Source organism: Lissotriton vulgaris, chromosome 1_1, assembly GCF_964263255.1.
Source record: "Lissotriton vulgaris chromosome 1_1, aLisVul1.2, whole genome shotgun sequence".
NCBI classification, from domain to species: Eukaryota; Metazoa; Chordata; class Amphibia; order Caudata; family Salamandridae; genus Lissotriton; species Lissotriton vulgaris.
In genome coordinates this window covers 1,419,408,384-1,419,428,182 of record NC_141685.1, presented here as the reverse complement: position 1 = coordinate 1,419,428,182, position 19,799 = coordinate 1,419,408,384, and the positions used below count along the sequence as shown (strand labels likewise).

The 19,799-nt window shown below is 46.3% G+C and overlaps 1 protein-coding gene across 1 annotated transcript in view; it reads left to right on the top strand.

Annotated features, from left to right (window-relative positions):
* The first annotated feature begins 11,064 nt into the window (after nt 1-11,064).
* LRRK2 (leucine rich repeat kinase 2) overlaps nt 11,065-19,799 on the top strand; it is a 2,096,839-nt gene continuing 2,088,104 nt past the window's right edge. The window contains exons 1-2 of the mRNA XM_086967213.1: nt 11,065-11,339; nt 11,543-11,628. Coding sequence (XP_086823339.1) covers nt 11,219-11,339; nt 11,543-11,628 — 207 coding nt within the window. The 5' untranslated portion in view covers nt 11,065-11,218. The remainder of the gene's footprint in view (nt 11,340-11,542; nt 11,629-19,799) is intronic.

Sequence of the window (19,799 nt, the reverse complement as noted above, 5' to 3'; positions counted from 1 at the left end):
GTATCGCCCTCGGGAGTCCCCTTGAGTTGCCTATGAATGCTATTCCCGGATCGATGTCCAAGTCGACCTCCAGTATCCTGCTCATCTCGGCAAAGATTTCGCGCCAGAACGTCTTTACACCCGGGCACCCCCATGACAGGTGCAGGAAATCGGCGTCCGCCGCCTGGCAGAGCTCGCAGTGAGCCTCCGGTCGCAGCCCATATCTGTGAAGCCGCGCTGGAGTGTAATACACCCTTTGGAGGAATTTGAAATGTATGAGCCGGTGTTTCCCATTTAGGGAAATACGTTTCGTGTTTTCACAGCAGTAGCGCCATGTCGTGTCGTCCAGCGTGATGCCTAGATCTCTCTGCCACTCCAGCCGGGCTTTCATGAGCTGGTATTCCCCGTGTGATCTCGCTATGCTGTAGAGGTTTGTCAAGAGCTTCTTGGGTTCTTTGTGTGCAATAACGTATGATAGTTCTGGGACTTCTGGAGGCTCCGCCATATCCGGACCCAAAAGTTCAAAGAGGGCGCTCCGAGTTCTATGGAAGTGGAATCTTTGGAGTAACGGTGGTTCATCTCCATCTCCCCGCGTTTGGTCCCAGGTTTTGGTGGTGCCGTCTTGGAACAGATCACCCGCCTTGCTCAGCCCCAGTTTCTGTAGCTTCTGCGTGACCGCTTTGTCTACCATGGGAGGGAGCCAACGCATCCATTCTATCGGCATCTCCGGCGAATAAATCAGCGCCCCTCCCTGGCGAAACAGGAGTGAGTGCCAGGCGTGATTAGTAGAGGAGATGGAATCAAGTATTCCCGTCCGACGATCCTGCGGTTGGCAGATCGTTGCTGGAAGCGGCAGTGGATGGGCGAATAAGCGTTCCATCCTGACATGTGGGATCAGCTTGTCGCCATGTACCCAAGTATGTAGGTGTGACGCTTGGGCTACCCTGTAGTATAATTCAAGATCAGGCGCCGCCAAGCCTCCTAGGTTGTACGGGAGGGTGAGCGTTGTCCATTTGACTCGCGGCTGTTTCCCTGCCAACGCCAGTTTAATCATCAGGCTGGTTATGCGGTGAAAGAAGGCCTTAGAGAGCACAATTGGAAGGGCGTTGAAAAGGAACAAGAATCTCGGTAGCACTACCATCTTCATTATGGCTATGCGGCCCAGCAGCGTGAGGGGCAGTTTGCACCCGATCTCGATATCGTCCTCCAGCCTACTGACCGCTCTACCGTAGTTTTGGCTGACGAGCAGTTCCGGATCCGTGTGGATCTGGATCCCTAAGTATCTAATCGGGTCGTCCGTCCACTGGACAGGGTACTCCGTCTCCACTCGGGTGGTCACCGGAGTGAGGGGCAGCATCACCGATTTTGCCCAGTTAACTTTGAGCCCCGATAGTGCACCGAACCGAACCACCTCTCTCAGGAGTGGGGGAAGCGTGGAAGCGGGGTCATGGGCGTACAGCAACGTATCGTCCGCATACATAGATACAACTATTTTGTACGTGGGGAACCGCACTCCCTGGTTGCTATGGTACTCTCTTAGGGCACAGGCGAGAGGCTCTGCAGCAAGCGCATACAATAAAGGGGATAAAGGGCATCCCTGACGGGTTCCCCTGCCTATGAATAGAGGGTGGGAGATCGCATTGCCCACACGAACCCTAGCCGAGGGGCCGTCATATAGTGCACCTATCATTTGGATAAAAGGTTCGCCAAGTCCCATATGGCGTAGCACCTGAAGAAGGAATGGCCACTCAACGGAGTCGAACGCCTTCTCCATATCCAAGAAGAGTGCCACCGCCGGTATATCCTGCCTCACATGTTGGATGGTGCCCAACACTGTTCTTATATTGTATGTACGGTTTCTGGATGGGATAAATCCCGCCTGTTCTGGGGCCACTTAATCAGGGGCCAGAAGTGCAAGTCTATTCGCTAGCACCTTGGCGTATAGTTTGGTGTCGACATTCAGCAGGGATATTGGGCGGTACGAGCTACAGTCGTCGGGCGGTTTACCTGGTTTCCAAATGGTAACTATCATCGCCTCTCTCATGGAGCTGGGCATGGTGCCTTGCACGCTTATGTCCTCCAGGAGGGCGTGGATGTGTGGCAGTAGCTGTTCCTGAAATGCTTTTTAGAAGTCGACTGAGAGTCCGTCAATGCCCAGCGCACTGCCCGATCTCATGGAGGCTAGTGCGTCTCTGATTTCGTCCATCTGTATAGGGCACATCAGGAACTCTCTGTCGGAATTTGGTAGAAACCTGAGTTGTATGTGCTCCAGATAATCCATGATTTCAGCCGACATGTCACCACCCTTGGAAGAATACAGCCCCGAGTAATAGTCTCTGAAGACTGCGGTGATTTCCGCCTCATCCGTCACTCTATCTCCTCCCGAGTTCCTTAATTCTGAGATTAGCGTCTTTCCCCTTCGGCTTTTGATGACGTTAGCCAAGACTGCGCCTGGTCTCTCTCCCTCGCTGTATGTGCGGGCTGTGGCATACTTGCCTAAGTGTTGTACCTCTCTGTCCGCGGCCTCGTGGTATTCCACCAGTAGACGCTTAATGTCACCCTCTACGGTGTCATCCGGGTTAGATCGACTCCTTGCCTCGAGCGCCTGCAATCGGAGCTCAAGGTCCGCCAAGGTGGCCCTGGTAGCCTTCAGAACACTGGAGTGCTTGGACATCGCTATGCCTCTAATATAAACTTTGAACGCTTCCCAAACCATTTGGAAGTCCTGCACCGATCCCACATTCTTCTCGAAGAACACATCAATCGCCTCCGCCAACTCACTGCGGAAGAGGGGGTCCAACAGGGAGTATGGTGGGAAGCGCCATGTGAACGGTGCGTATCCCTTCACTGGGGTATCCAAGGTTAACAGAATGGGGGAATGATCTGAGAGTGTGCGCGGGAGAACCTTGCATTGCCTTACTGATCGGTTGATTCCCGCAGTGACAAACCAGTAGTCTATTCTCGTGTGTATGTCGTGAAATGCAGAGTAGTGTGTGAAACCGCTCCGCCCACCATTTCTGCTCCTCCACACATCAATCATGTCTAGCATTACTAACTTAGCCGAAAGCGACTTTGCAGCTGCAGAGGGCCGACGGAGGGATCCTGATGACCTGTCAATGTCTGGGTTTAATGTCAAATTAAAGACCCCCCACAGTATATTTGGATTATTGTGCCTGGCTATCTCGCTGGCTAGGGTATCAAAGAAATCAGGGGAATCGTAATTAGGGCCATATGTGTTGACTACCAACAGGTCCATCCCTCGCCCCTTACAGGATGCTATGACATACCGTCCCTCCGAGTCGACTCCCAAGGTTTGTATCTGAATGCCTGAATTTGGGTTTACCCAGGCGAGGACCCCCCGAGCGTGTGTGGTGAACCCTGCTGCCGCTATGTGTCCCGCCAAACTTCTAGTGTGCAGCATATTGCTCGTGAGTGGGAGGTGTGTTTCTTGTAAGAGTGCAATATCAATATTGTGGTGCCTGAGATAGCACTACACCTTCCTAAGTTTCCGATGATCATTAAGCCCCCTGACATTCCATGTGAGGGCGTGTATCAATATGGGCCTCTCGTCAGCCCTCTCACCATTTACATCAGGCATGAGGACGCTGCGTGGGTTCTAATAACGTAGTCAGACGTGTACGGCAGGCTAACTGGCAGGCAAGCAATCGGTTGCAGCAAGCACTGTGTGTACTTCGAGGCAAGGCACATCGGAACAAAACATAACAACCATAACTTTCCCCTCGTCTCATATCTCCCCCTCCCTCCTCCCACAGCAGACCAACCCCAACTCGGCCTAGCATGATAAAACAATCCCCTCTCCTCCCTTCCCCAAGACCCCAAGAGTCCCAAGTAGGGTCCAGTTGTGCACTCAGCCCTGGGGCAGAGGTCGCCGAGATCAGTGCAGGGTGCATGTAGTCAGCACGTCTCGACCTCGAGAGCTGCTGAGCCCCGCCGCTCCCTTAGTGTTGCAGCCCTCGCGCCCCATCGTAACCCCAACTGTAGCTATGCAGGTCCCCCCCCTCGCTGGATAACCTCAGTGTGGCTGTCCATAGCCCAAAGATCCAAGCTGGTCCCAAGCTCAAGCAGCCCAAGGTGAAAGTACAGAGGAGCCAACCCCAGTTTAACTTGCAATGATCTCACCGAGGGTCCTCGAAGTCCTTGAGCTGCTAGGTACCCCCCGCAGGAAAGCAGGGGGCGATGAGGGAGAGTTGGAGGTCCCCCAGTTGCCTTTTCCTGATCCTCCAGGCCGCTGGTGTGTTCTTGATCGTCGTTCTGGTCTTCAGGATTATGACGTCTGTCCTTGGACCAGGTCTTTAGCGCTTTGTGCAGTACTTTAGGGTCCGTGAAAAAGTGGGAATGCCCTTGCCGGTTTATGCGGAGTTTTGCTGGGTACAACATGGCGTAGTCCAACCCAAGGTCGCGGATCTGCTGCTTGTAAGGGGCAAAGCGGCGACGTTCCTCCTGCTCCCTTGCCGTGAAGTCCGGGTATAAGGAGATAGGTGATCCCTCGAACTGCAACTTCCCCTTTTCTCTGGCTATTCGTAGAGCCGTGTCTCTGTCCCTGTAGTTCAGTAATTTTGCAATAATTGGCCTCAGTGGGGCGCCTGGTTGCGGCCGCGGGCCTAGCGATCGGTGCGCTCTTTCAAAGATGAACATGGACGAAAATACGTCAGTTCCTAACAGCATGAAGAGCAGCCGCTCGACGAACAGTTCCATTTTCCCCACCTGGGTCGTTTCCGCCACACCCGTGATTCGGATGTTCGATTGCCGGGAGCGGGCCTCAAAATCCTCCGACTTATCCTGTATGACCTGCAATAGTTTCCCTATCTGCTTGCGATCTTTGTACAAGTCCATTTGGGCCTCTTCCACCTCAGTTAGGCGCCTTTCGGACATATCCAGTCTTTCCGCGTGCTTGTCTACACGCTCCGACATCCGGTCCATCCGATAGGTGAGGGCATCAAGTTTTGAACCTATAGCAGTCATGCTGTCTTGAAGGCTCTTCTCCATTGTGACGAGAAGGCCCTTAATGTCCGTGTAAAACGAGCTCTCCGGGCTATTACTCTGTTGCGCGGGCGATGATTCCTGCGTGTCCGGGGGCCGCGTTCTGCGTTGTTCGAACGCCAGTTTGGACTGCTTTTGGTCCCCTTGCCCATGTTTCCCCCGTTAGTAGTCGCTGAGCGGGTCTTCACCGTGGGCTGTCCCGTCGCTCGTTGCAGCTCGGGAGGGTTAACTGACGTCATGGGTTCGCCCACTGACTGTCCGGAGAAATTCCTGGCCGCAACTCAGAGTCAGGCCTACTGCCACGTGTCGGGCCCGTCTACGCGTTCCCTGCTTCCACCTCACAGCCGGACTGCATGGAGGTCACTATGTCTCCGTCCTCCGAGTTGCGGCTGGAAGGTTATGCTTCCAGTACAAGCGTTTCCCCGAGCGTAGTGGCGCTCATCTATTAACGGTCGTCTCTTCTCACTCGACTGTGCAATGAGGTCAGGGCTGGCAATCGCCCCAGTCACACTCTCCAATGGGGGGGAGAAAGGCAGGTTTGCATCCGTTGCCGTGTCTCGTTGTGCGTTCCTGGTCCGTTCGAGTGGCTCAGGCCCTCCCGACTCAGGGCTCAGCAGTGGCCGCACGTCGAGTGAAGTACTCCGGTGTGGTGTCTAGGCCTGTGCCCGGCTTAGCGGCCTAGGTCGCCGTGGCGCCGGTCCAGGATCGTTTTCGGCCGTGGAGGCTCGAAATCTCCTCGCTCTTTCTCCGCTACAGTCGGGCACCCTCCGGGGGCCAGTAGTCAGCGCAGCCGACCATGGGGATTCGGCTATTTCAGGATAAATGCAGGATATTTAGGAGCGACGGCACGGAGCTCTCACTTCAAGCGTCCGCCATTGTTGCCGGCAAGCTCCGCCTCAACACACACACAGCCTTACTGAGGCCAGCGAAAGGCACGTACACACGCGCATACACACACACAGACAGACACATACACACACGCGTGCACACACACGATCACTGCTGCCGCCGCCCCCCTACACACAGACGCACAGACACACATACACACACACACCGCCGTCGCCCCAGGCCCCCTCCCTCCCACAACTAAGCCCCACTTACCACATCAGCAGCCACTCCTAACTTCTGCTGCCACCGCGGGGCTCTCCCTCAGGCATGGGAGCCCCGCGTCACCACTGCTCCTCTCTGCCATCCACTCCGTGGGCTTCTCGCTGAAGATGGAAGTCCCGCCCCACGACAGGCGTGACGCTCCCAAACTTCCGGTTTCGGGATGCGCACGCTCACAGCTTGTTTCTAGTGTTACCAGAACAAGATAGTGCTGCAGCTCAACAGTACGTGAGACAAGGATGTCCAACTGCACTCCGTGCTGAATTGTGGGCACTTATGTTGAACATCTCGACCCACCCAGAGGTAAGAATATGAAGTATTGTAGAGTTTAAAGCAGGAATGTTAGTGGAGTGTAGAGATTTCGAGGACTGGAAAGAATGCGTAAAGTTGGGCAATATTGATTGTTAAAAATGTAAAACAACTATTGTTGGCCTTGGCATGAACCATATATGTATAGGTATATATTTTAGCTTCATTTCGTGGTAATGAGGAGATAAAGAACCAACTCTGGCAAGGCGCGTGGACTTGTTTTATTTGACCTTTTTTAGGGGGATGGGAGGAGAGTAAACTGTTCAGGAATATTCTGTACTCTGTGCAGGCGAGCAGATGCCTAGTGCTGCTTTGGCATTAATCCCAGGAACCACTAGCAGTAGTGAGGCGCCACCTCCAATTTTACATGACGACCCTACTAGCATGTTCAGCTGCATCCTGTTCTGGCACTGTATTTTGAATGACATTAATTTATTAAAAAAAGAAACCGAAAAATTATTCTTACCAGCTGTGCTGCTGACGATTCTTTCACTTAGCGTGACCTTTCAGAATACTGTCTAGCGTTTTCCATTAACAACTGCAAAATAAGGGCGTCGGTGAGCGGTGGCATGTGAAAAGAATCTCGGAGCTTGCGGTATTGATGCTCATCTGTTCAGTGGCCTTTATTTTTTTCTCAGTCAAATGAAAACATGAAGTACTGGGACTTTGGAGATTAACTGTGGCCGAGCTGGCCGCCTGACACTTTTTTTAATATCCTATGTGGATTGTGCCTTACCAACTGAACTGATCTGTTGTATCATTGGTGGTTGCTGACTGGCCTTTGTCAGTTTGGTGCTCCCACAACGCAAAGAGACCCTGGGCTTCCATTGTTGCAAATGCTGCTTCAAAACAGAATTGGTCTGGTTTTCTGATGTCTGAGTTTTGGAGGTATCTAGTCTGTCCTACTTGTCATCCGAACTCACCTCTAGCTTAAGGTGCACATTAGGCACTTTATACTATTGTCCCATCTAGACTGTTATCATTCAACTTTTATGTCTGCACTGGCTGATTTCTAATAGGTGGCAGCTGACTGCGTTATATATTTGTGAACTATATTAAGGTCTTCTGCAGCAAAAGGCTACCTGGTACATATGTATTAAAAGCTCCTTCACGGATCGTGCTGTTGATCTTTACGTTTGCTACCCGCCTACACATTTACGTGCCTTATGTATTATGTGGATTAAGACTTTAGTAGATTACAGTGTTTCCTGAAAATGCTAATATACACAGGCACGGGATTTGTCTATTTCACAATGAGTCCTTCCCCTTCAAGCTTTACTTCCTTCGAAAATGGACCATTCTTACTGGGTTTTTTTGCTTTGTCTTTTGTGGGGGACGTTGACTGAGTTTGAGAAAAAGTAGTTTGTGATTCATTTTGTATAGATTTAGGGTGATACATTGTAACTCTGTATGACAGTTGAGTGTATGGCACCGGTGTTTAGGTTAAGGTAAAATCACCCCAACCTCAACCATCAGACTTAGTAGCCTCAATAAGTTTGGACATTTACGACACTGGTACGAGGCGCAATGCAGTGATGTCCTTAGTTCTGTATTAGGCATTGATAGAGGGGTTGGGTAGAGTGCTTTCTAGGGTTCCGATGGGGGCAGTGTGTCAGGTTGAGCAAAGGTGGTGGAGGTTAAGACAGGGTTGACAAGTCTTTATCCCAGGTTCATTCATTTTTCTTTGTTGTCATTAAGACTGTTCAATGTGAACCATAGTAGAGCCCAAGGCCTGCGTGCTCAAACTATATCCATCCACATGACCTTTTGATGTGAGTTGATCTAGCATGGCTTTGGGAATCAGCCTTTCATGTTATATTGTATCTCTCATTTGGGCTAATAATCCACACTCTGCGTCAGGTGACCTCTCATTCTTTCCTGTGTTGCACATCCTGCTGAGATACTCCCAAGACCTCCATAACCTTTCCCACAATGGCATAAAACTTTAGCCAGCCAGCCATGCACACGCAACATGGCATTCTGGCTCTTGTTAGCAAATTAAGCCCACCCCAGAAACATGCCCATCTTAGCTTACAGTTATCCCTCACAGGACTGAAGAAGTTGTTAGTGGGAACATTCCACAAACTTGAACACCATAATAAAGTGATGTAACCCTAGGCGAAAAGTATTCCCAGATGTGGGTTCCGTGCTCGCTTTCCAACAGGATTCAAGCTAGCCTGGATGATGAGGGGGTGATACCCTGAAACCAGTCTTGGGATGCTTTTTTTCTGGTCTAGGGAGTACCTGGCTTGGCTGTATAAGCGGTATTGTTTCCGTGGGGAGCAGGGTCAAGACTGATTTGCATATGTGCACTGCTTAATATCAACACAAGGTAGACAGTAATAACTGGTCCGTGTCCATGGGTTTTTCTTTTTCGTTTCTTCTTTTATTCACAATATTCTATTAAAGAACACACACAGCCAACGTTTCGTCCAGTAATGGACTTCTTCAGGGCAAAGAAGCAAGAGACCGAGCACTCCTAAAGGATGTAAACGTCTGAGCATCCGCAGTGGGTGAGTTTTACAAGTAGGATGTACTCCTGTTCATTTCAGCAGGAATAAATATGACGGAGGTAGGGACTTTTCTTTAGAGAAGAAAGAGAATCCAAGGTGTGATACCGTCTGAGCTCTGCAGGAGGTGCTTTGGGTAGAATTACAGCCGGATCGAGGCTTGATCGAGTGATTGCCATGTCCCGGTATATATGATACTATGGAACCTGAAGGGCCAAGTCACGGCTGATGGCATTTATCTTGACATGTGACACCGACCAATGCTGTAAGGCACAGTGAAGACGCAGCCTCGCAGTGACAGCACCATCTTATGTTAGGATCTCAGTAGAGCAGTGTCTCACCCAAACACATAGTCAGAGTGGACTTTTTTGTTGTTGCAGTTTTATATAGCTGGGAGGTTAAAGGATTTGCCCTAAATCACAGGGTGCTTGAGCCTCCCGCCAGACTCGAACCTGGTTCCCCAACTTGTATGTCAGCTGCTCTATCCGTTAAGCCACATCTTTAAATACTGACCAAAATATTTGCCTCCTAGTACATTATTCCCATTTTCCTCCTCCCCGTTGCACCCTTCTCCCTTCTGCTGTGCACCCTTCTCACCCTCCCCTTGCACCCTTCTCCTCTCTGCCTTGCACCCTTCTCCCTTGCACCCTTCTCCCCCTCTGACTTACACCCTTCCCTACCTTGCACCCTTCTCGCCCTCTGCTTTGCACCCTTCTCGCCCTCTGCCTTGCACCCTTCTCCCCCTCCCCCTTGCACCCTTCTCCCGCTCCGCCTTGTACCCTTCTCCACCTCCGCTTTTTTGTGGTATGTTATCAAGTTTGAGCCTCTCCACAATCTATCTATCTATCTATCGCCCTCACTCTATCTATCTATCGCCCTCACTCTATCTATCTATCTATCTATCTATCTATCTATCTATCTATCTATCTATCTATCTATCTATCTATCTATCTATCTATCTATCTATCTATCTATCTATCGCACTCACTCTATCTATCTACCTATCGTACTCACTCTATCTATCTATCGCATCACCACAGCATTACTCAGCACCACCACAGCATCACTCAGGGGCACCACAACATCACTATGCGAATACACTGATCGCCACAACATCACTCGTCGCCACCACAGCATCACTCAGCGCCACCACAGCATCAATCTGTGCAACCATTCAACAACAACTGGTTCAAATATGCTCTCTCAATGTTTCAAGTTTTATTTCAAATGTCACAAAAAGATGTTAATATTTTACTTCTGTTCTTGAATTTTCGTCACAATAAAATACAATGAACATGATCTTCACAAAAGTTATTTACAAAAGTTTACGCTATTGCCATTATAAATTACAATAACTTTCATTTAAGTATTATTGAAAAGATTGAAAAGCCATTGTTATTTGTAATATCAATATATCTAAGTCACGTAAATACAACACATATTGCATTACAAATGCTATAGGTGTCACATTTGCGAAAGTTAAAACTATTGGCATTGTAAATGACAAAGCTAACATTTTTGCTATTTTCAAAACCAACACATAAATAAAAAATGTGCCATTTCCAATACCAATAGCTTAAACTTTCCTAATGCGGGACCTATTGCATTGCAAATTCTTGTTTTTATTTTCAACGCCAATAGCACTCACTAATGCGAGACATATTGCATTGCAGATGCGTGTTATGCTGCAGCACATTATTGTTGTAATTTCAGAATCCTCACATTCTCAAAGGACTGGTGTAGCAACGCTATGCCTATTTATTTCGGGCATGCTCACAAATTACACTCGTTTCAAAATTACCGCCTCACCACTTATACAATTGCAGCGACTGGCCCGGGGCCATTATTCCCTGTAATAACATTCCAAGACTGCTTCTTGGCAATAGTATATGCATTTATTAACTTTCCACTAGCATATCTTTTATTCAGCCGTTTATTTGTATGTTTTCACTGGCCGTTTAATCAACGTTTATAGAATTGTATGCGTTTCCTATTAATTGCCGGCTTCCTTTGCCAGCTCTGAAGAGAAACGACGCTTCTGACGCAGCGTAAAATACGGTCCTTGCTGTTTCAGACTCGGAAGGGACTGCGCCCTTTGACGCTTGATAACTTGTGACAGCTGCCTCTAGGACAAGGAAGACGAAGTTAGGAGAAGGCGGGGCGGGAAGGAGCAGGAGGAGGAGCTGGACTGCCTTTGCCATTCGTTCTCGGCGAAGTAAAAGCGAAAGTTGTTTCCCTCCTTCGTACACCGCAGATCTGGGTCGCTGCTCACGCGGGCGCCGCTGAGGTAAATAGACCTCCAGACCACGGAGATGGAGCAGGCGAGTCTCGAGAAGCTGCTCGAGCGCCTGCGGGACCTGCAGGAAAGGCGGCCCATAGACACCCAGATCCAGATACTGGACGACCTGCTCGTCTTCACGTACGCCGAGACCGGTAAGCTTCTCTTTTCCACCCCAACCCATCCATCCTCCCTCCGCGTAATGTCTTAACTGCCTTCTGGGGATGCGCAACTCTTTCAGCCAGGTCTTTCCTTTTTGCAAGTTTAATGCAACTCGGCCCGAAGGCATTGCTGCAATTGTAAATGATACAAATATTGATATATCACGTTACAGTTTTACTTTTTTGTTTACTGTCAGCCCCTGAACTTTTCAAAGGAAAAAACGTCCATGCTCCGTTGCTGCTGGTTCTGCATTCTTACAACAAAATTGCCGGAGTCCAACAGGTACGTGCGCCTCTTCCGTGTATTTGTTTCACTGTAACGCGATTCACCGTTAAACGACCAGCATTTAAAGCCGCTGTTGTGGAAGTAATAAACTCCAGGGCGCTAATTGGGACAGGATTAGCGTTTATTGTCTCGTCAGGCTTGAGTCACTTAATTGCAGGAATTGTGTTTTTAAGGAAACCCCGCTTTGTTTTGTTCTGCCTTTAGCATGACTCAGGCATGTCAAGCATCCCGCTGGCATACACATACTCGAGACAATGTTGCCTGGAAGCTTTCTGTGCTGGGAAATGCTGACACATTCTTCAGTAACGAGGCCATGCTCTGTATCAAGTTAGCATCTCTCTGACCGCAACGGAAGTAACTTATACAACAGCTATGGATTCTATTTTGACGTTTTAGTTGCTTGAAAGAAAGTCAGTCGTCCCTATTAGTGTCAGCCGCAAGACTATTGAGGAAGTGCAGACTATGAAAACACTTTTGCCTTCAAACTAAAATGCTCAACAGCTTCCTCTACATATGGAGACTGGGTAGCGGGTCGGTGGAGGGCACATGATGGGGAATGGGAGAAAAATATACGTCTATGTTAATCAAATGCAGACATTCGTGAAATATTTCCTCAAGAACTATTCAGTTGCTCACCATCGTATTTTTAGGTCTCGCCTGTCGATGCGCATGCGCATTGAGCAAGCGAGACTATGGGGGCTTATCCACTCTTTGTCCAACTTGCAAGGAATCGTGGCGATTCCTTGCAGTGCCCGTGACTTTTAAGCTCAATGCGCATGCGCATTGAGCTTAAAAGCACGTGCACATGCCCCCAGCCGCCTGCCTTGCCTACTCTCCCGCCCCCTCACTTCTTGATTGCACGGCCGCTAGGCCGTGCCTCCCCTACTCTCCTCCTCCTACTCTTGATCTTCACTATTTCTTATATGCTCTTCACATGTTTTACTTTTACACATGGCTTATGTAAACACCACTTCTCCTGGTTCCTTATCAAGACTCTGATGTCCGTTAACCAATTTAAAATGGCGGCCGTTTTTTCATTTTTTGTTTTACTAAATTGAGAACTATGATGCTGGCCAGCCTCTTTTTGTTCTTTGGCCAAGTGATAATCGGCAAACTATTCTATCAGATAGCGGCCGTTTTTCTCAGATTATCGATCTACTACCTTGTTGTAGGTCCGACTTGTGTGTACTATTATCACATACTAGCACATAACACTTGAACATTCTAAGATGGCGGCAGTTTTTCTTGCCAAACTCCAACAGGCTACAGTCCTTTTTCTAATGCACCCGAATCATTATTTAAGCACTGCCGGTCGTGTCCGCTTTACTGCAGCTGTTACGAACGCGGCACGATTCTTTGCCTTTAGAATTTCTAGGATCGTAAGCTTTCTGACTTTTGGTAGCTAAGCCTGCGGCATCGATATGGCTTGAGGGAAATGAACTAATTAATATAGATGTAATGCGCTGATGGCTAAATCGAGATTCAGCCATTATATAAATGCTTTTACTAGTGCTTTTTCTCATAGCGGTGACCATTATATTGCTGTAATATTTTACACTCTCTTACCGCTTTCCAGCACGATGATGGCGGTGTCAATATTTTTCAGAACTACATTTCTGACAGCGTTCCTCTCTCTGAGTGCTAACATGCAGATACTTAATGGACTATGTTTCTAAGCATGTGTTTCATGATGAGTAATGCACAGATATATCATAAGAATTGTTCTTGACATCATAATGTATATTGTGCATTAGTATGCAATTTTTTGTTTGTGATACAGCCCATTGATCAAGCTATGAGTAGTTTGAATGTGCAAATTTTATTTTACTCTGTATTGAAGGTGTGTTGAAGACTAGAATTCATTGCATGCATACAGGTTGTGCAAGCAAGTGTACCACCTAGATTTGATTGGAATTTTTGCTGGGGTTGGGTTCAATGATTGAACACTTTTCTTGAATATCAGTGAGAAGCCCATAGTATCTACATGTCTCACTACTGACAGTATTAGTTTTTCGCCTTTGCACCGTCACACACCCGAAAACTCACACCCCCTCACTCACCCTCACCCTCACACACCCTAACAATCACACCCCCTAACGCTCACACCCCCTAACACTCACACCCGCCTAACACTCACCCCCTAACACTCACCCCCTAACACTCACCCCCTCACCCTCACCCCCTCACCCCTCACCCCTCACACTCACTCCCCCAACACCCCACCCTCACCCCCCTCACCTCCCCCTCATTCACCCTCATTCACCCTAACACACCCTCACCCTCTCACATACCCTCTCGCACACCCCTCACACACCCCCTCACTCACGCTATCACACACCCCCTCACACACCCCCTCACTCACCCTCTCACACACCCCCTCACTGACCCTCTCACACCCGCTCACCCTCACCCTCACTCTCCCTCACACTCCCTCACCCCCTCACCCTCCCTCACCCTCCCTCACCCTCCCTCCCCTCCCCTCACCCTCACCCTCAACTCCCTCACCCCCCTCACCCCTCACCCTCACCCCCCTCACACCCCTCACCCTTACCCCCCTCACCCCCCTCACCCTCACACCCCTCACCCTCACACCCTTCACCCTCACACCACTCACCCTCACACCACTCAGTGCTACAACACATATTGTGTTACAATAGGTGTCACATTTGCGAAACATAAAACTATTGGCATTGTAAATAACAAAGCAATTATTTTCGCAATTTTAAAAACAAGCACATAAATAAAAAAGTGCCCTTTACAATACCAATAGCTCAAACTTTCCTAATGCAACACCTATTGCAGTGCTATGCTTCTCTCCCCTGCTGCACTCTCCTGCTCTCTAGAGATGTGGCCTAACGACAATAGCTGCCATCTAAGTCACGTAAATACTAAACATGTTGCATTCCAAATGCTATAGGTGTCACATTCGCAAAAGTCAAAACTATTGGCATTGTAAATGACAAAGCAATAAATTTAGCTACTTTAAAAAGCAACAAATACATAAAACATTTGTCATTTACAAGACCAATAGCTCCAACTTTTCTAATGCGAGACCTATTGCATTTCCAAAAATGAATATGTCCTTGTGTAACGTAACTGGTACTCGGGTAAAGAGCTCCAATACTTCGTGTCAAATTCGCGCAATGTAAACCTGCAAAAAAAGGAAATCATTACCACTCAACCCAAATCTCGTCTCTCACTGCCTCCTCCCGATGCTTGCTCCTCGGCTCTCCAGCTTCTATTTCACAATTGGCCTTGACCCTCGATCCAAAGTTCCTCCTATGCACCCCTCTTCCCTGCTCAAAGAGAGTCAAAGCAGGCACAGATATGGAGCGTGGCCTCACTTTGATATCACCATGAGTACGTGAAATGCACTTCATAAGAAAGTAAAGTTAGGCCGTGCCCCTGCCGTGAGTAGTAAGCCTCCGCTGCCCCTCACCCACCCTCAACCCCTCACCCACCCTCAACCCCTCACTCACCCTCAACCCCTCACTCACCCTCACTCACCCTCACCCTCACTCACCCTCACTCAGCGCAACCACAGCATCTTCACTAAATATATTTAATAAACTTTAAGCTATTGGCAATATAAAATAAAATCCATTTTATTTACGTATTAATTATTAATTGTTTTTTAAAGCCATTGATTTTTTTTATATCAATACATATAAGTCACATATAAGTCCCGTTAATACAAAACATGTTGCTTTACAAATGCTAGAGGTGTCACATTTACAAAAATTATAACTATTGGCTTTGTAAAGAAGAAAGCTATTAATTTAGCTATTTAGAAAAAACAACACATAAATAAAAAACAAAAAAATAAATAACACCTATAGCTCAAACTTTACTACTGCGAGACCTATTGCATTTCCAATGCTTGTTTTAATTGTTGCTCCCCATCCGCTACATTTTTTCCCTTCTCTTTGTCCCCTCTAACGACATGTCATGAGGTTGTAAATAGTACAACGCTTTTGTTTGAAGGAAATGAAGCAAAAATGTGAAATTTCGTTAAAAATGTGAAATTTCGTTTGGCTTACTCTAAGAGTATTGGTTCTGCACTGTTTTATTTTCTAAGTGAAGGAGTTTTATTTTAAAGAAAGTTATTACAAAAGGCAGGCTGATTTGCTTTTCATGTGGAACACCTAGGTGGAATTTCCACAATTACTTACCTGTAATCTTAAGTACTTTTAGTCACATCATCCTCGACATAGCCATTAAACAATGAGGATTGTTACCAATTACTTCACAGTCTCGCTGCTCTGGTTGGAGTAGCCTCCCATGCCTTGGGCTGTTGGTCGCCTGAAGAGCACAAGTCCTGAGTTGAAGCGGTCCAAACTGTACTGTCGGCAGATGCAGCCCCAAAAGGGTTCCTCGTATTTGCAGTTGGACCTCACATCCTGGCCAACTGGAATGCAGCTGTATCCCCAGACCGGGCTTGGGCTATGCAGATGCAGTCCTGTAATGGCACGTTCAGCAATTCGGAAGCTGCCGCCATGCAAAGGCCGACCACAGAAAAGTGATCACAGCAACTGTGCCTTTGGCAATTACGGTGTCTCTGAATCGCAGTTCCCATCAGGAACCAATAGGAGAGATGTAGGGACATCTTGCACCAGGGTTGTCCCAGAATGCTCTGCTTCTTCTGTGCACCCCACAAATACTGGGTCTGCACTGTCTTGCTCCTCCCTGGACAGTCTCTCCTCCTGCAAGGCTATGTAAGCTCCTTAGCTCTCTCAGCAGACAGTCAGGCTTATAGAAACTTTAGGACCGGTACACAGCTCCTCTAGGTAGGGTGCCAGGTTTCAGGTGATGTTCCTTCACCTCTGGGAGAGTGGCTGCCAGGCAGAGAGAAATTAGCATCTCACTGTTTCTTAACTTTTTTTGTCACTGGTTCCATCCTAATTTGTGAACTGGTATTCTCGTCTTCATCTGTGATTTTCTGCACATGCTCATTATATTTGATGCCTCAGATGAATTCTGTAATTTGTGGACAATGGTCACTGTCTGCTCACTGACAAAAATGAAAAGAATACGTTTCTCCAAGAGTTCAGGAGACACCAGTGTGTAATAGAGCAGATGTAGTTTTTCAACATAACAGTGTGTTATTGATGCTGGTATATCAGGAGCTAATTGACTGTTCAGATTAATAAATGAAAGACTAAACATTTTTTTCCAAAGGCTGCAATTATGTTCCCCAGAAAGTTTATGGGCCAGTATCCTAATGCAAATATTTCAGTACCTGTGTAATTAATAAAGTGGTTTTGGGATTAGGCTTGGGGATCCAAACTTTCACACAATCATTTACTCCATGTCCCTTTCTTACTGTAAGTTTGTGTTATGCTCAGTTAACATACATTGAGTCCTAAGTTTGCAAAGCTGATCAGGGGAGTGTATATGTTGTAAAGAAAAACATTTTTTTGGAATATAATTCCATTCCAAGTAAGTACCAAAACTAATTTATTGTTTGAATCTATTGAAATATCTGCCTGCAAAACCTCCAATTTGAATGAAATTAAAGTCCCAAACCTGCCTCTGACATTCAACCTTTAGCTGACAATTTTCACACCAGTTTTTTATATATATTTTTATTTTGGAGGCAAATCTCTTCCGTTAACCAAGTTTCTTGTAGGCCAAGAAGTTCATAGGAGATTAAGTATTTTCATAGTGATGGCAGTGTTTGTAATTTATTGATCCTGACCATGTTCCATGATAATCGACTCACAGTGTGCTTGGAATCAATGTTTGTTTTTCTTAGTTTATTTGTTATTTGCTGTTTGTCAGACATATTTGTTATTAATAGCCACAAGAGCCTCCCTCAATTTTCCTTGTTAACATAGTTCAAGTCTAAATGTGCAGCTTCCTTTCCATGATTTGCAATTAGGAGATCACTTCCACAATCACAGTCCAAATTCTTGTCTCAGGAATCTTGTAATATGACCACTTTACTATTTTTGTTTTGTTCCAATACTTTGCATTGCCCAGATTGTGTTTTCAGAGGGGAGAAGGATAGTTGTACTCCACTGTAGGTATCAATTCCATGCCCCACTCCAAGAAGCAAGCTTTCTGTTTAATTACCAAGGCTGCCAAAGAAGAAGATTACAATTCATTTTAGTTGATTCCTTTATCCACTTATCTGGAGGATATTGCTTGGATATGAATTCCGTTGATTCAGTATTTCTATTTTTGATACGTAATATTGAAAAAAGCAGAAGAAGTATACCTCTGATCAAAGTAACAGGAGGCCACACACTTTGATATAATGGGTTGAATATGACTGAGCGAATATCACTGAGATTGATAGATACCTTACTTTCAGATTTGAGTTTTACATTTGAGATTCTATAGAGGCCTGTCACCATCAAATCTTACTTCATGGTTGGTCATTTCTGACCTTAAGTATTTTCCTTTCAGGCTATTTACGGTGTTCTGTTTCTATGGCAATAGGGCAATGTCCATTGATATTTTTGCAGATTGGCTCACTTTCTAAAATTAGCTGTGATTCCTTTAATTCTTCCTCCGCTTCACCTTCAGAGTGGTATAGCCTCAACCTTTCAGTATCGGTTTATTAGTGTGCTCTATATCCGGGTGCCACACAGTTTTTTGTAGAGTTGCTTTCATTATGCCAAAGTAAAAAACAACAGCTAAATCCCTGTTTTATACACAAAGTCTGAGTTGATCAATACATGACCAGATCGATATGCGATCAAAGTTGCCAGCAATCCTGCACGATCAACCAAATAAAACATCCATTGATTGAAACTTTTTGACCATTCCTCAGAATGAATTCACTTGTTTGTTAACTGAGCCATTCTCCCAGCTTTGATATAATTGGAATAGGTTACACTGAGTTGAAAATCACCTTTTTCCCCCAAAGATGTTTGGTACTGCTGACCTGTTCTGCTCATAGGCATTATACTGCGTCAACTCTTTAGGAGTAATCATGCCTATAATTCTTGTTGTATTCCAATAATCTAATCAAGTCTTGGGATGTCTTTTTGCTCCATGTGGACATGCCCATTATGCAAGATGGTTCTGGTTTGCATCCTTCTTCCTAAATTATATTGTTCCCGGCTTTGCTGGCACTTACTTTCCTTTTGAAAGGGTCAGCTTTGCAGGCACTTACTTTCCTTTGAAAGGTGATGTTCATTCCTATTTCCTTTTGGATTTGTTTTCTTCATGAACTTATGTTTAGCCTTTTTTTTGTTCTTCCTTGACAATCCTGCTGAAAGTGTTGTTGTTTTTTAGGCCTCTGTCACCTGATTAGCAGTTCTTTCTCGGCTCACCATATTATTCTGGATTGTGATTATTTGTCAATCATTCAGTGACATTTGCTTGTTCTGTTGTGTTGATAAACAGGCAAAAACCTGGTCAGGCTGGAGTCGATATGACTCACTGTGATTGCTTTGGACTAGATTCCCAGTCAATCCCAAACGGCCAATGGCATGGTCTATCATATCCTGTTTGTTTCCAAGAGCTGGTTATTGTATTTATTGCACTGGAAAATGTACCCAGTTTATCGATGATGTAATGGCTAAGGTTGTTCAGCAGATTGTTTGCTTCCTCATGGCTCTTGCTAGTTGTGGGATTTTTATTTCAAAATCCTTTAATTGTAGAGCCATTCTAAAGAGAATATCAATCTGTGTGTCATTTTATGTTTTTGATTGAACATTTAAGGCATCTACTGTGATGGATGACAGTGATGCCATTGAGTTAAGTGTTGCTTCCAGGGGAGCAGAACTGGTTCCTGAATACTGTTTTATTCTACTACTAGCATTACATGAGTTCGTAGTTGACTGGTGAGGTGGAAAATTCAATCAGGCTGTTAAGTGTATGTGATCCTAGGGTTCCAGTTTTCTTTATACAGTCCTCAAATATTACTACTTCTGGTTGAAAAATAGGTTTAGTTAAATGATCTATACTACTCTAATTCTCCACATTTTTCATTTAATTTGGAGGCAGGGTCATTATTTTTGTTACATGACTCATAATTATTTATTATCGATTCTCACAGCTGGGATGTTTAATGTATCAGCTTTAACATTTTCATTTGTGCTTTCTGTTTAACCCAGGAGTGAGACTGGTTGTTAATGTTCATTGCCTGTTTTTCCAGTTGGAAGAATTAATTTTTTGTTAATTCAAGTCTTTGACCATGTTTGGAACATTCTTAC